We start from the raw sequence: 14,085 nt of genomic DNA on the forward strand, positions 1-14,085 counted from the left end.
ATAGACAAACGCAGTTACGCAACTTGGAGGGTTAGAAAAAGGGTTAGCAAGTTTCACAGTCAATCCCAAGTCACCAAATAACATATTACCGCTGGTGTGGTGACTGACTTATCGCAGTCAATTAAGTAACGCAGATCTTACAAAGAAATATCCATCTCCGATCTCGAACCATAATTGTAAAGCAGGACGATTGATTTACAGGCAGTGACAAAGGAAGTGCCGGGACGGCTGGAGGAAAATGAGAAAGATGTGAACAACGTCGCAAAACCGACCAAGTCAGAGCTGGAGAAAGAGAAGATACTGCAACATCTGGAGGAGCTGGAGGACAACATGAAGAATGAACAAGAGAAACCGGAGAAAGAGCGTGCTTCGATCCGCCTCCTAGGTAGGAAGACATGTATTTCATAATATGATTTTTTAAGTGATTTTTGAAAACAACTTGAAGTTTTCTTTAAATTAAACGTTGATTAAAACTACTTTAAAACTGAAGCATTAGGTTGCGATTCGTTTTAAACGTTAAGTGGATCACGTAAAAGACAAAAACAATACACGTATGAGAATTTACATGGACTACAGTCTAAGTAGTATATCTTTCAAGAGCAGATATTACCGTGTTATGCAGAGACCTGCCCAGACGGTTACCAGAACTATCGCGAAGTCTGCTACATGGCATTCCACCTGCCTCGGTCATTCTCCGTATCGGCCGAGACCTGTCGGTTTGTCGGTGGCACCCTCGCCATGCCCCGCGACGCCGGTATCAACGACCTCCTCACCTCCCTGGTGGATCCAGCAAGCAAGTACAGCTATTGGTTTGGCTTACACCGACAGGAAGGCAAGTGGGAGTGGATAGACGGCACCGCTCTCGGGACCGGCTACAACCGGTGGGCACACGGTGAAAGAAAGTCTTGCGCCTGGTACAGGCCCACGAGCAAGCAGTGGTATACCGCGGATTGTGAGCAGAGGGGACTGTTCATCTGCCAAGTCCTGACATCAGGTTTGTATCATTTCACAAGGTGATGTTGTGCTTCAGAAATAATGCAGACATGTCGAGTTGACAACAGCAATAAGTATACAAACATTAATGTTTGCAAAAGTACTAAAAAGTACTTAATACTACTGACATCAATATTTAGTATTCGACACTACATTGTTAGTGTAAGTAAAATTATCCAACATTTAAGAAATGACAAATTAGATGAGAATGCTATTTCACATTCTGAAATCATACAAGAAGACAGGAATTGAGAAATCACTAAAAAGCAGCCCTTTGCTAATCAAAACTTCTAATTCATTTTACCTTTAGCTTCAGCTCCAGGCCAGTAACCGTGCGGCCATGTTTGGGAAGCGGCTCCGGCTACAGTCGTGAAACCTGGTTTCCGCGACAGCCAGGTGTGAGGACGACTCAACGTTAGATGTTGGCAGTCCTTACATGTAGAAACTGCCAAGTGAACACTCTAACTAAGCTGAGGCATGTTTATTGTACGCATAGGCACTGCGTGAGTCAGCTTAAAGGGGCGTTATGTAACATTAGGATGTTAATTTTAATTTTCTGGTAGGTTCTTTACAAAGTAAGTTGAATCGACGCTGCTCCTTTGCAAATAAGTGCCATTCCTGAAGTGGCGGTGCCATAATATGACACATTATGTGTTGGAGTGTGCTGGAATAAATAAATACACTGATGAATAATCTTTGTTCCATATTCTTGTCTGAAGAGAAAATGAGTTGTATATTGGGAACAAGAAAAACATAGTGTTAAGTGTGTCAAGGCAAACAGATACAGGAGAGCTTGAGATATTTGCATCCAAAAACCAAGGAATAGAATTGGCTGCCGGTCTTATGGTAAGTCACTGCTTTAAAACATTAAAACGCATTCATAAAAACAAATGATTCACTTTAATTGTAGCGACTATATCTTAAACCCTTTCAAAATGCTTCAGAGTACCAAGTATATACACACATTTTCTATGTAAAATTAAAGTACTTGCAAAGCATTTTATCTTCTATGGAAATGTTAACATTAACCTAAGATAAAGATTTTTTGTATCTGCAATACACTATCATCAGAGGTTATTTAAAAATCAAATATAACTCTTTGTAAAAGTTGCAGAAAAAGATAAAGCTTTATATGTCATTTACATTATCTTAAACATTAATTATTGCAAGAAAAAATCTTTAATTCTTTACAAACAGTGAGAAGCTGAATAAAGCTTAGTTTCTTATTAAAAATATTCTTAATATAGAATAAAGCAAACTAGCACAGCAGTAATTTGGTCTTGGATATAGCAGCACACCTTAAACAGCTTCAGCACACAGCTAAAAGTCTAAACATATGAGACTAATGAAAGCCATATATACAACTCCAAAACTATGTTAAAAGATTTAACTTAATGCAATGTAACTTACAACATTTGGTATATTTTACACAAAGTTGAAGGAATGTCAATCAGATTGAGTCAATGAATGCTTTTTCAATAGCTAGTAGTGCACATATAATGTAACAGATATTCTAACTTTAACTATTCGTGATAAGTGATCCATCCATCCTTCCATCCATCCATCTATCCATCCTTCCATCCATTCACTCATCCATCCATCTATCCATCCTTCCATCCATCCATCCATCCATAGCCATCCACTCATTGAAACTAAATTTCCACTATTTAGTGTCATATACTGCTTCATTAAAAGTGTCCCTTTCAACCATTCATTCATTTGTAAAATCTTTCAATCCCTATACCATTACTCCTTTCATTTATTCAATCCTTCATCCATTCATTCATTCATTTCTACCTCTAGAGTAGCCTATGATCTCAGGTGTCTTGTTTCAGCACCAGTTTCTCCAGGTGCCTCATGGGAGCTTCTGCCATCATGCTGACGATGTAAGCCACGGCGTAGGAGAACACCACATGCCCCACAAAATAGTACGCCTGTAAAATGACAGAAAAAAACATTAACGAATCACATGCCTATGAAACAGTATGCCTGACTTACCAAAATGTTTGACTGTTCAACTCGCAGTCTTTGTCAAGGACTTAGCAGTCCACACATTTTTGCGAGATGTATGAATTGGGGGTTGTTAATAGAAATGCAGTTTTCTGTAGGCTAATAGTAAATAACAATCAAGCTTTCAGGCTATGTTTACTGACCAGCAGGATGTCAGAGTAGTGTATATTGGCCTCCATCTGGTCCTGGTAGACAATGAAAATGACCATGGGATGTACCAGGTAGGCGCAGTACGTCAGGCGGCTGAGGGGGATCCAAGCTTTCCACGACAGGATGGTGTTGATTATACCTGGGGAACAAGTAGTCAAATCATTCTTTTAAAAAAAATCATATGAAGCCCAGGTCAAATTGTACAAAATTGTAAGAAAATGCTTACATTACAAATATTGTAAAAGGGTTTCCCTTTGAGCTACTTTGCTTCACATTTCAAAATTATGATAGACGATGAGTGTATTACACAACTGTAACAATAAATAATAATTATAATAATAAAGTAATTCAATTGAAAGTTTTCGATTGAAAGTGAATTGAGGTACTTCCCTGAACATAACAAAATTACATTGTATGTTCAAACATGAGGTGCACTACACAATAATGCATGGACAAAAATTCCCTTAAAAAAGCCTTGTACCTCCGTAGCCATTGACGCAGGCAAACACGACCCAGGCCAGCCCCACTCCCCAGGCAGTCCGGTGTACAGTCAGGTACAGGATGGCCACAGGTCGACTCAGAACCACCCCCTGAGTAAGATGGTTGTACAGTCCATACACAACACCCATGCAGATTCCTGTAGCTGCCAGCCAGCCTAACAATGCTACTGCCTGTAAAATGTACAAACAAAATAACACGTTAAGTATTCTCATTTTGATTACTGTGATTGTTTACTTTGGTCAGGTACAGAATGGCCACAGGTCGACTCAGAACCACCCCCTGAGTAAGATGGTTGTACAGTCCATACACAACACCCATGCCAATCCCCGTAGCTGCCAGCCAGCCTAGCAATGCTACTGCCTGTAAAATGTGCAAACAAAATAACAAGTTAAGTATTCTCATTTTGATTACTGTGATTGTTTGACTTTAGTCAGATACAGGACGGCCACAGGTCGACTTAGAACCACCTCGAGTAAGATGGTTACACAACACCCATGCCAATTCCTGTAGCTGCCAGCCAGCCTAGCAATGCTACTGCCTGTGGCAATACAAATTAATGTACTTTCATAAGTAAACATTGCTTTTGTCAATCACTCTAGTCAGGTGCACAGTTAGAAAAATGGATGGCTGTTTAGATGACAGTCTGTACACAATACCCATGCAGGCTCCACAGTATAAAAACATTACTTTCTGTGAAAAATTATTTTTATTGTCAATTTTTCATTTATTGTTCATCTATTCAATTTTACCCTAAGACTCTACTTTTATGTTGATTAATCACTTCAGTATGGCCCTAATCAAATCGAAGAGCCAGCAAATTGAATTGGTGCCATCCAGAATTGCACTACCTTGTGCATGCGGACCTGCCCCCTGGTTCTGTAGAGCAGATAGCCCAGCATGGTTCCCACCAGGTACGGTCCGATCCTACAGTACGGCTTCTGGTAGTACAGGTTCATCGCATCAGGGTTTTGTCTGGAATTTACAAATAGAAAAGCATTGATTATCAAAATTTATTACGTACATGTATAGATGAAGTGAAAATGGCTGGCACTGATGTGGCACTAGTAAAATTTTGGCAGTACCATTATGTACTTCAACTTATCAAACTATTACACAACGTTTGGACTGTAATCAATGGAGACTTTGTGTGGCCACTGGCTAGCTACCATCTGGCTTTTAATCTGGACTCCCTTATTTCTTGCAGATAAAATGTTGCCTTTTTGTTTCTCACTTCTACTGCCACTATCATGGCTATTGTTTAAATGAACTCTCAAGTTTGATAGCTTCTGTAAGCTTACCTATTATTGCTTTTCTGTGTAAGACTAGGTTCAGCACTATGTTTGCCAAAGATGCTGTAAAAAGAAATGATGATTAGAAGTTTAGACTTACCCAGCTGATGACATGGTGGGTTGCAGGTTGTAGTGTATGGCCAGGCCGATTGTCGCTCCAAAACTGGCCAGCAGCAGAACAACCTGGGTGATCATTCCCACCAGGAAATACCTGGGAGAGCAAGAAAACAGGATTGTGATAATCAGATTGATTAATTGATTGCTTGATTGCTAAATATACCAAATCAAACAAAGTCTAGCTGCCACTGTTATACCAAATCTGTAGTGTCCATAGTTTAAATTTGTGATGTTCCTGAGTGTACAAAAGTATTATCACAAAGGAGACTGTGGAACCCAAATCATGGAAACAGAAGTTGTGGAAGACTGCTCATGACTTAACAGCTTAAATCTGACAGTGGTATGAACCTAAGTCAGCTGTCTGCAGAGATGGGTGACAGAGAGTTATAGATACAGGAAGATTCCAAGCAGGCTTGATGGAGTGAGTGAGTGAGTGAGTGAGTGAGTGAGTGAGTGAGTGAGTGAGTGAGTGAGTGAGTGAGTGAGTGAGTGAGTGAGTGAGTGAGTGAGAGAGAGTGAGTGAGTGAGTGAGTCAGGTGAGTGAGTCAGGTGAGTGAGTGAGTGAGAGAGTGAGTGAGTGAGTGTGTGTGTGTGCGTGAGTGAGTGAGTGAGTGAGTGAGTGAGTGAGTGAGTGTGTGTGTGTGCGTGAGTGAGTGCGTGAGTGAGTGAGTGAGTGAGTGAGTGAGTGAGTGAGTGTGTGTGTGTGCGTGAGTCAGGTGAGTGAGTCAGGTGAGTGAGTGCGTGAGTGAGTGAGTGAGAGAGTGAGTGAGTGAGTGAGTGAGTGTGTGTGTGTGCGTGAGTGAGTGCGTGAGTGAGTGAGTCAGGTGAGTGAGTGAGTGAGTGAGTGAGAGAGTGAGTGAGTGAGTGAGTGAGTCAGGTGAGTGAGTGAGTGAGAGAGTGAGTGAGTGAGTGTGTGTGTGTGTGTGTGCGTGAGTGAGTGAGTGAGTGAGTGAGTGAGTGAGTGAGAGTGAGTGTTTGTACAGATACACTTAAACAGTAGCCTACCTGAATGTGATCCAGATGATTGGTACACTGATGACAAAGAACTGCATATCATTAGCCAGGTACCAGGTCCAGCCCATGCACTGGAACAGGAATGGTAAATTTGCAGACTCTTTTGAATACACAATTTGAGACTGCAAAACTTTGAAAATATATGAAATAAATTGCAAGGGCTCCCCTTTCATCATCATAGGGCACAACCTACATCACCAAAATGAGCCTGGTAGAGACTGCAACAATGTCCTCTTCAAGCATCTTTCAGAAATAGTCAAGACACAGGGATCATATTTCCAGAATGATGACATTAAACATCAATTGAAAGTTATTGAGGGAAACAACTACACTCCCACTCACAGTTCTGCAATCATGGTCTCTACTAATATTTACATGCAAGGAAAAACAAATTGGTTTCTTGCATACCTCTTTTCCTGTGACCATGTCTAAGAAGTTGTTGATGTAGAGAAAGTTGTACCACCAGTTTTTGAGACAGCCGGGATCGGCGGCGGTGGTGGCGGCAGGACCGGTCATGATGTAAGGGTAAACCCACACCCACAGCATCAACACAAACGCATAGACTGGAGTCAGTCTGCAGGGGAAGGGGAGAAGCAACGACATATTAACGCAAGGGTCTTCATGGTAAGGAGAGTCTGCTGTGCAATGAACATGCATGTAAATACTACATAGCATCTGTCTTCTCTGTCACAATCAGTAGAAGTATGGTTCTTCAGTGAGCTAAAACTGGATCAAGATCACTTTTGTGGCAGGAATTCTTGATCTAAACTCTAGGTAAGGCAGTTCAACTGTAGAACCAGAACAGCAAGATTCATTGAACCAGACTTACACATGTTATTCTTATAATTTTCTCCCCTTCCCTCTTTCCATCTATCTATCTCTCCCTCTTTCTTTTCTCACCTCCAGTATCGGTGCACATACAGCAGCCAGTAGGGGAACCTGCGACCCTCCCTTCTGTACTTATCCAGCTGCAGCAGCATCAGATAGGCCATCAGGACTCCACTGTAGGAAATGGAAATACAGTTTAGAGAAAGCTATTTCTGTATTTATCATACAGGTGCAAAGAAGGACAGATATTACAGGGTTGGAGAAAATCTGCTGTTCTGGGGAAAAGAACAACTGGAGTAAATAAGGGCAAATCAGCACCAAGGACAAAGCAAGTTGCACGCAAATGTAACTGATACTAATACATAGGCTTTTTTCCTCATGACCTCACTGAAAAGTGGCCAAATGATGACCAATATGAATAAACAAAGGCTCAAACAAAATAAAATGCTTTCTTAAGAAACAAGACAGACTTTGAAGTCTGGACAAGAGGACAAGGTAAACCTAGTTCAGTTCTTACCTTAGGAAAAAGAAGGAGTCCACTGAGAGGAACCCATTCAGAATTGGCTCAAAGCTGAAACGTTTCATGATATTCAGACCAAAAAGTGGGTTGTCTGCAGAAAGAAAAAAAAAAAAAGGACCATCAGTCTAATAGATCAAACTATAGCCAAGTCAATCTAAATTCTGAAGTTGCTGTTTCATATTTGGCTGATGGAAAAAAAATACCTGCACTTTAACTCTATATTTACCACTAAGGCCTTACATGTGCATGCATTAAGCATTGTCTATAGTTTATACTCTATAATTAACTTGTCATACATACTTGTCACCTCCCCTCCACTGACAACGAATGACCAAACCAGGTCAAGGGACTATGTAGTAGCTCACCCATATAAGATGATTTTTAATTCAACAACCTGTATGTGGGTCTTCACACCTGATTCAGTGAAATCACACTGCTTGTTGAAACAAGAACCTAAATCTTATAGTTTCTTTCCAACCTGATGGAACCTTTGACAAAAGTGCCTCACCTAGATAGTCTATCACGAACCCGAAGGTGTGTCCCAGGATGACCCAGGTCATGCTGAGGAAGCGGATCCCGTGCAGACACCCCAGGCTGTCGGGAGACTCCCGCGTAGACAGCAGCTTCCGGGTGTTGGTTCGGACGGAGAAGGCCAGGAGGAGCTTACACAATGGCCCTGTTAAATAAATAAACAAACAAAATCACTTATGTGTGGTTTGGATAGAGAAGGCCAAGAGGAGCTTACACACCGGCCTTGTCAAATAACAAATAAACAAAAGACTTAGTCAATTAATCAATTAATCTTTATCTAAAATCAAAGCTTGCAGACAGATAAAAAATTTACATGCCCAACTCTTGTTAATTTTACAAGTTGTGGCAAAATGAGGAAGAACTTGAAGACAGGCTTATGCCTTTAGGTGCAAAGTTTTGGGGAGTGAATACACCCAGATGCAACATTTTCCTCCCAGCTCTATGTTTAATTTCATCTTGCCCTCCAAGAAAGAGAACCAAGAAAGCACAATGTCATACTTCAAGAAACAGTTGAGACTACGTTTTGTACTCACTTTCCTGAGCAGAAGGCACTATCACCTTCTCAGCTTGTCTTGTCACTGAGGTATCGTTGATGAGTGGAGTTGTCTCGGTGACTGCTCCATTTGTATACTCGTTGCTGATTGGCTGATGGACCTTCCATATTGGCCGAGAGATGTGGTTGGGCTTGAAGACGTCGTAGAGTGTTCCAGCGATCATTAGTGCCACAACGATGCTCACAATACATCTGGAAATACAGGTTTGGGAATTTGAGCTTGAAAAAATGTGTGTGTGTATGTGTACAAATGTATGTTTATGTGTGTTTGTGTGTGTGTAATAATATGTGTTTTTGTGTGCATGTTTGTATGTGTGTATGTATGTATGTATGTTTGTGTAACGCATGTACATGTGTTTCTGGTTGTGAGTGAGTTTGTCTGTGCACATATCGAGAACTTGTAGGATTGTGTGTTTGATGCCTTCTTTGTCTTCTGTCCTTGCTCTGACCAACTGTATACATACAACGTATATATTTGCACTCAAACTCTTACACATATCCTTCCCTACTCACATGACAGCTAGTGTAGTCCTGGGTAGAGTTGTCCAAACTGTCAGACTTTTTGCGTCCACCACTGTGATTCCCTCTCGTAACAACAGCCTCATCAGGATACCTGACGGGTAAAAAAGGGAACTTATAAATTTTTCAGACATGCATGACGTAAATGCCTGAGCTTGTGTGAGGTTCTAATTATCATCATATCATTATGAAGCAAGTTTAAACTGTAATTTCTAACACAGAAATTGGACTGTACTTACTCCAAACTCTGTTGAGGAATTAAAAGCAAAGACAGAGACTGGAGTTGTACAGTCGAAAATTTGGGTACATCCAATTTCTTGTGTTGAAAATTACAGTTTAAACTTGCTTCATAATCATAATGACTTCTCCCAACAGATGAACTTTCAAGATAAAATCATCAAAGTAACTGCTAACACTATCACACATCATTCAATAATCATTATGTACTAGAATCATGCAGAATCAGACACTGATCACAGTGTAACATGACTTACTGCCATCTAACCATTCAATCACATCATTCCTGCTGCAGGTGTCAGGGACACAAACTCCAACTCGCAGGTACAGCAGTGGCTTCTGGAAGGACACCATTGCATAGATTCAACAATCAATGTGTAAATCACAAGACTGGAGTCTTTGTAAATACAGTCAAACCTGCACAAGTCACTACCTCTACATATGGACCATTGGCCAATGTGGTCTTACATCATTATTTTCCATTGGCACAAGCATTAAGAATCCTGTCTATAGAAACCACCTGTTACCATGCTCCACATTTTATTGGTTCACTGGGTGATCTTCTTGGGCAAGTTTGACTGTAATGTCTTGATGTAATATATCATTATTCTGATAAGATTCATAATTGTTAAGGACCTAAATACTTGCAAGTGTTACATAATAAATCAGCTAGCATTCAGTATATGTAGAAGAGTCCAATTAGGAAGGATTCTTTGAATGTTAAAGTTACAAGAATGAAAATACAGGGGAAGAACATTCAAAGTAACCCCCTAGAAACACACACAAATTTACCTTGATGGGTGTCATGGAACATAATTATAACTTTACTTGCCAGCATGTGCAAAAGCACTTATTATAGAATGTTAACTTTTCTACACAAATGTTATTATTATGATTTGATAAAAAAAAGCAGCATACCGCAATCACTGGTCCAATGGTTGCAGTCCAGTATTTGGCATCAAAGTTGATGTTTTCTCCGTAACCCTTGGCTGTGATGTTTGTACACTGGCTGTACAGGCCCCACCAGTTCAGGTTCCCCTCAAAAAACCCACTCGGCAACTTTCCGGCTGCATCAAACACTGAAAATGTATAAAAGTTTTTTTAAAGAAACAGAGTAAGATATTAACAGTTGGAAGACAGCAAAGAATGGGGGTTACAGAAGAAAGGGTAGAAATGAATTTATACATGTATATGACTGCAAAAAATTTGATCAGTCAATCCGAATCATCTGTCACATACAAAGCTGATCACACCAAAATGGCCTTAAGTTTAATGTGTGCTGAGATTCTCTTCAAATGGTGATATGTATTTGGAAACATTGAGGACTCTACAACAAGACATCCAAGATATCATCCACCCCCCCAAGTACACCTGTTCTCGTCTAGTCTCAATAACACCTGTTAATGTTATGTCTAGGACAGACCCCCTGGTGTGAAAAGTTTCTTATTTGTCAAGACCAATTCCCACGACTATTTTCAACGAAATTTGCCTACGTAAAATTAAATCCTACAAATAATCATGACTAGAAATTCATAGTTGCTACACTTGTGTCGTACGTAAACTTTGCTATAAAACTATTGATAGATGTGAGTGAAATTAAGGGTGGGAGGGGGGCTCACTTTGTAAGGCGTACATCTTCCCATGTAGGAGGTCCTCCTGGTACCGGAACGTCGCGTTCCTACAGGCTTCCGACACGTTGTGAGACGGCACGGCCATGTCTTCATCAGATCTCGCCTTTGCGGCGTCGTAGGCAGCCACCGCCGCCTTCCAAGTCGCATCTTTCCACACCCGCAAGGCTTCGGCGGATTTCTGGGGCTCCAACCTGCGAGTTTCGTCGAGAATTCGTAACGCTCCCGCAAAATCCTGCTGCTGGAACCAAACATCGTCTGATAGAGCTTCCCCTGACACGAGCAAGAGGGCAAAGATCGCTCCTCTGATGTCAAACATCGCTGCCAAAATATTTGTTTCTTATCGATAAGTTATAGATGTCAAAGATTGAGGGCAGCGTTCTATAGGTCACAGTTTTCAAACAGACGACGCAGAGCTAAATTCTGGTGCTGCCAAGTCCAGGGTTTGTCCAAGCTATTGTGAGCGAAGAAGTTGAACTTCCTAGTCCTTGCAAAGGGCTTAAGACCTTTCTACACGTCACTGCATTGCCGAACTTCTTCGAAGACTGCAGATGAATGCTACTGCATTTAGACATGACCTCAAAGTGTGGGTTGTTCCATTTTGCTCGGGGAGGGGCAGGGTGGTAGATATGTTACCATTGAATTTCCCGACAAGATAAGAAGTTAATATTCTCATGAAATCGTGCATGTAGAAAGGTTTATTATGAAACAACGTCAGTTACTCATGTGTAACTAACTGCAACATCTTTCCACCCCCTCGACATTAATGGTACACCCCACCCCAAGATGATGAGTCATGCTCACCTGTAGACCTGACATCACATGATCATCATATCAGGTTTCACAAATTCACACACTATCATTATGGGCATGATTGAGGAAACTTAATGTTTTTTTTTAAGAAAAAAGAATTAAGCATATTGTACCATCACTTCCAAACCAATGGAATAAGAAATAGACAACTAATGGATATCCCAATAAACTATCAAGTCTCAAGTATCTTAGTTTTCCATTTTATTTCTACAGTGAAAGAACATGGAACATAGCATTGAAATTGACAGAATTTCATAAGTTAGCTGAAATTCCTTTTTGAACTTTCTGCTATTCTACACAGATTTACATTACAAATTTGTCCTAGTGAAATTGATGATGCACCCCTAACTTACTACATGTCATTGCACATAAAGTATTTGGCTATTGGTCCTGGCATTCATTCTTCCATTCATTACAAGGAGAATATTTAGCCTGCTTGTTTACAATCAGGAGGATACCTTCCTTATAATGTTACATATCGCTAATATTAAACATGTCTTCATCAGTAATATGTGATACACACATATACAGTATAAGTATTGCACAAAAGCCAACTGGCCTTCCTAGAGATCTATTTTTATCCTAATGGATATATAAAGACTTCAAGTACAGCTATGAGAATCTTGTGATGCATTTTTCCTAGCTTTATGTTGTACTTGGTTCTGAGACTCGTGTCCTATGAGCTGTATCTCTTTGGATTATTGTACATGTCCATTTCGCTACTTTCTGTACATCTACTTGTACTGTTGTACATATATTGAAATCACATAGTTAGCTACTGCCTCTTCTGTCTGTCCCTGGTTTGATGTTGTGCTTGGTTCTGAGACCAGTACATCTTTTTGGACCTCCATTTCCCTACGTTCTGTACAGATACTAGTACATTCAACAACTAACTACACATAGCTAGCTACTGCTTTTTCTGTTCCTGTTTTGATGTTGTGCTTGGTTCTGAGACTCATGTCCTATGCGTTGTACCTCTTTGGACTAGAGGCCTGTAGAGACTGCCTCTCTGCCTGAAGCTCCTGTCGAGCCTGCAGACTGGACTGGAGCAGGTCCCGTAACTTGGTCGGTTTCTGTACACTTAAATCAATACACTAACTGTAAACCACTTGGATGTTAGATAGCTACAATATAATTGCACATTGTCACATAGCTAGCTACTGTTTCTTCTGTTCCTGTTGTGAAGTTGTGCCTGGTTCTGTGCTGGACTGTGCCTGCAGGGACTGCCTCTCTGCCTGTAGCTCCTGTCGGGCCTGCTGGCTGGACTGGAGCAGGTCCCGTAACTTGTACCTCTTCGGACTACTTTCTGTACCCCTACTAAATGTAGTACATTTAAATGCTGACTGCAGACCACTTATAATTACACATAGCAAGGATTTAAAGCTTCTTGCACATACTATAAGTTCACTACTGTTTTTTCTGATCCTGTTTTGTTGACGTGCCTGGTTCTGTGTCCGACTGTGCCTGCAGAGACTGCCTCTCTGCCTGTAGCTCCTGCCGTGCCTGCTGACTGGACTGGAGCAGATCCCGTAACTTGGCGTTCAGAGAGTCGTTTTGCTCCTCCAGGGCATCCAGGCAGGAGTCCAGCTGGTCCAGCGTGTTGTTCAGCTCCACCATTTCTACAACAGAAAACACAGCTGGTGACCAAAGATAACTACAACATGAACATCTATCACATACACGATATATGATATAGGAAGGCTGGGGGGATGGGTTGAAAACATAAAGTAATTTGTCATTACTGTGTTAGTTTCATATACTTGGAGTACATACATGTGTATGCACCCCTGTGCACAAATGCATGGACACTGACACACAGACACACGCACAAACATACAGAGAAATAATTGTATATAGTGAAGTCACATATGCACCCTCACGCTCGAATGCAACCACATGCACACTGACACACACACACACACACATGTACAGACACACACACAGACACACGCACGCACGCACACACACACAAACACACACACACGCACATCCCCTATGCTTTAGCCTTACATAATCAAGTTTAGGCAGAAGTTGGAAGGGCTGATCGTTCAATTTTATGAATCAGTTAAACCCGTTTATTTCCCCGACAAGAGATCCTTCGCCGAAGAAAGGGTCTGGCTTGGTTTCGAGCCCTCCCCTATCTCCAAACATCTGCTTGGATTATGCTCGAAATCACGAGATGCTATGTAGTAGAGTCGACCAAACGAAAAATTTAGACCGCCACCCACCCTCTTTCGTCTCGTCAGGAATGCCTTCCAGTAGGTCCACGTATCCGTTAACGTTCGCCATGTAGATCATTCTCCGGAATGAAAAATCTACAGACAAGAACCTCAGCTGACCTCCAAACCGAACCAGGGTCTTCCCCGAAAGTCTTTGTAACAC

The 14,085-nt window shown here is 41.1% G+C and overlaps 3 protein-coding genes across 3 annotated transcripts in view; 1 reads left to right on the forward strand and 2 right to left on the reverse strand.

The window, feature by feature from the left end:
• LOC109484332 (C-type lectin domain family 4 member M-like) overlaps positions 1 to 1,017 on the forward strand; it is a 3,242-nt gene extending 2,225 nt beyond the window's left edge. The window contains exons 5-6 of the mRNA XM_019787587.1: positions 316 to 385; positions 623 to 1,017. Coding sequence (XP_019643146.1) covers positions 316 to 385; positions 623 to 1,017 — 465 coding nt within the window. The remainder of the gene's footprint in view (positions 1 to 315; positions 386 to 622) is intronic.
• An 857-nt stretch (positions 1,018 to 1,874) lies between these two features.
• LOC109484637 (nose resistant to fluoxetine protein 6-like) lies at positions 1,875 to 11,487 on the reverse strand. Its single transcript, XM_019787983.1, has 15 exons — positions 10,882 to 11,487; positions 10,181 to 10,341; positions 9,520 to 9,601; positions 9,020 to 9,119; positions 8,487 to 8,698; positions 7,931 to 8,098; positions 7,420 to 7,513; positions 6,975 to 7,076; positions 6,483 to 6,648; positions 6,066 to 6,145; positions 5,044 to 5,154; positions 4,503 to 4,626; positions 3,635 to 3,824; positions 3,147 to 3,292; positions 1,875 to 2,927 (listed from the first exon to the last, which is right to left on the reverse strand). The coding sequence occupies exons 1-15, from the start codon at positions 11,207 to 11,209 to the stop codon at positions 2,811 to 2,813; spliced, it is 2,181 nt and encodes a 726-aa protein (XP_019643542.1). The 5' UTR covers positions 11,210 to 11,487; the 3' UTR covers positions 1,875 to 2,810.
• Positions 11,488 to 12,027: 540 nt separating this feature from the next.
• Positions 12,028 to 14,073, reverse strand: LOC109484620 (UPF0184 protein). The gene is made up of 2 exons (XM_019787966.1): positions 13,932 to 14,073; positions 12,028 to 13,322 (listed from the first exon to the last, which is right to left on the reverse strand). The coding sequence occupies exons 1-2, from the start codon at positions 13,999 to 14,001 to the stop codon at positions 13,111 to 13,113; spliced, it is 282 nt and encodes a 93-aa protein (XP_019643525.1). The 5' UTR covers positions 14,002 to 14,073; the 3' UTR covers positions 12,028 to 13,110.
• Positions 14,074 to 14,085: the final 12 nt, after the last annotated feature.

This window comes from Branchiostoma belcheri, unplaced genomic scaffold (assembly GCF_001625305.1).
Source record: "Branchiostoma belcheri isolate BF01 breed outbred unplaced genomic scaffold, Haploidv18h27 scaffold7, whole genome shotgun sequence".
Lineage (NCBI taxonomy): Eukaryota > Metazoa > Chordata > Leptocardii > Amphioxiformes > Branchiostomatidae > Branchiostoma > Branchiostoma belcheri.

Excerpts from the sequence above, each read along its gene's own strand:
- LOC109484620 (XM_019787966.1), bottom strand. The coding sequence starts at position 14,001 with ATGATCTACATGGCGAACGTTAACGGATACGTGGACCTACTGGAAGGC. Across the intron at positions 13,323-13,931 it reads TCCTGACGAGACGAAAGAGG|AAATGGTGGAGCTGAACAAC; the intron begins GTGGGTGGCGGT and ends TTTCTGTTGTAG.
- LOC109484637 (XM_019787983.1), bottom strand. The coding sequence starts at position 11,209 with ATGTTTGACATCAGAGGAGCGATCTTTGCCCTCTTGCTCGTGTCAGGG. Across the intron at positions 7,077-7,419 it reads GACTCCTTCTTTTTCCTAAG|TGGAGTCCTGATGGCCTATC; the intron begins GTAAGAACTGAA and ends CATTTCCTACAG. Across the intron at positions 6,649-6,974 it reads TATGTGCACCGATACTGGAG|ACTGACTCCAGTCTATGCGT; the intron begins GTGAGAAAAGAA and ends CTTCCCCTGCAG.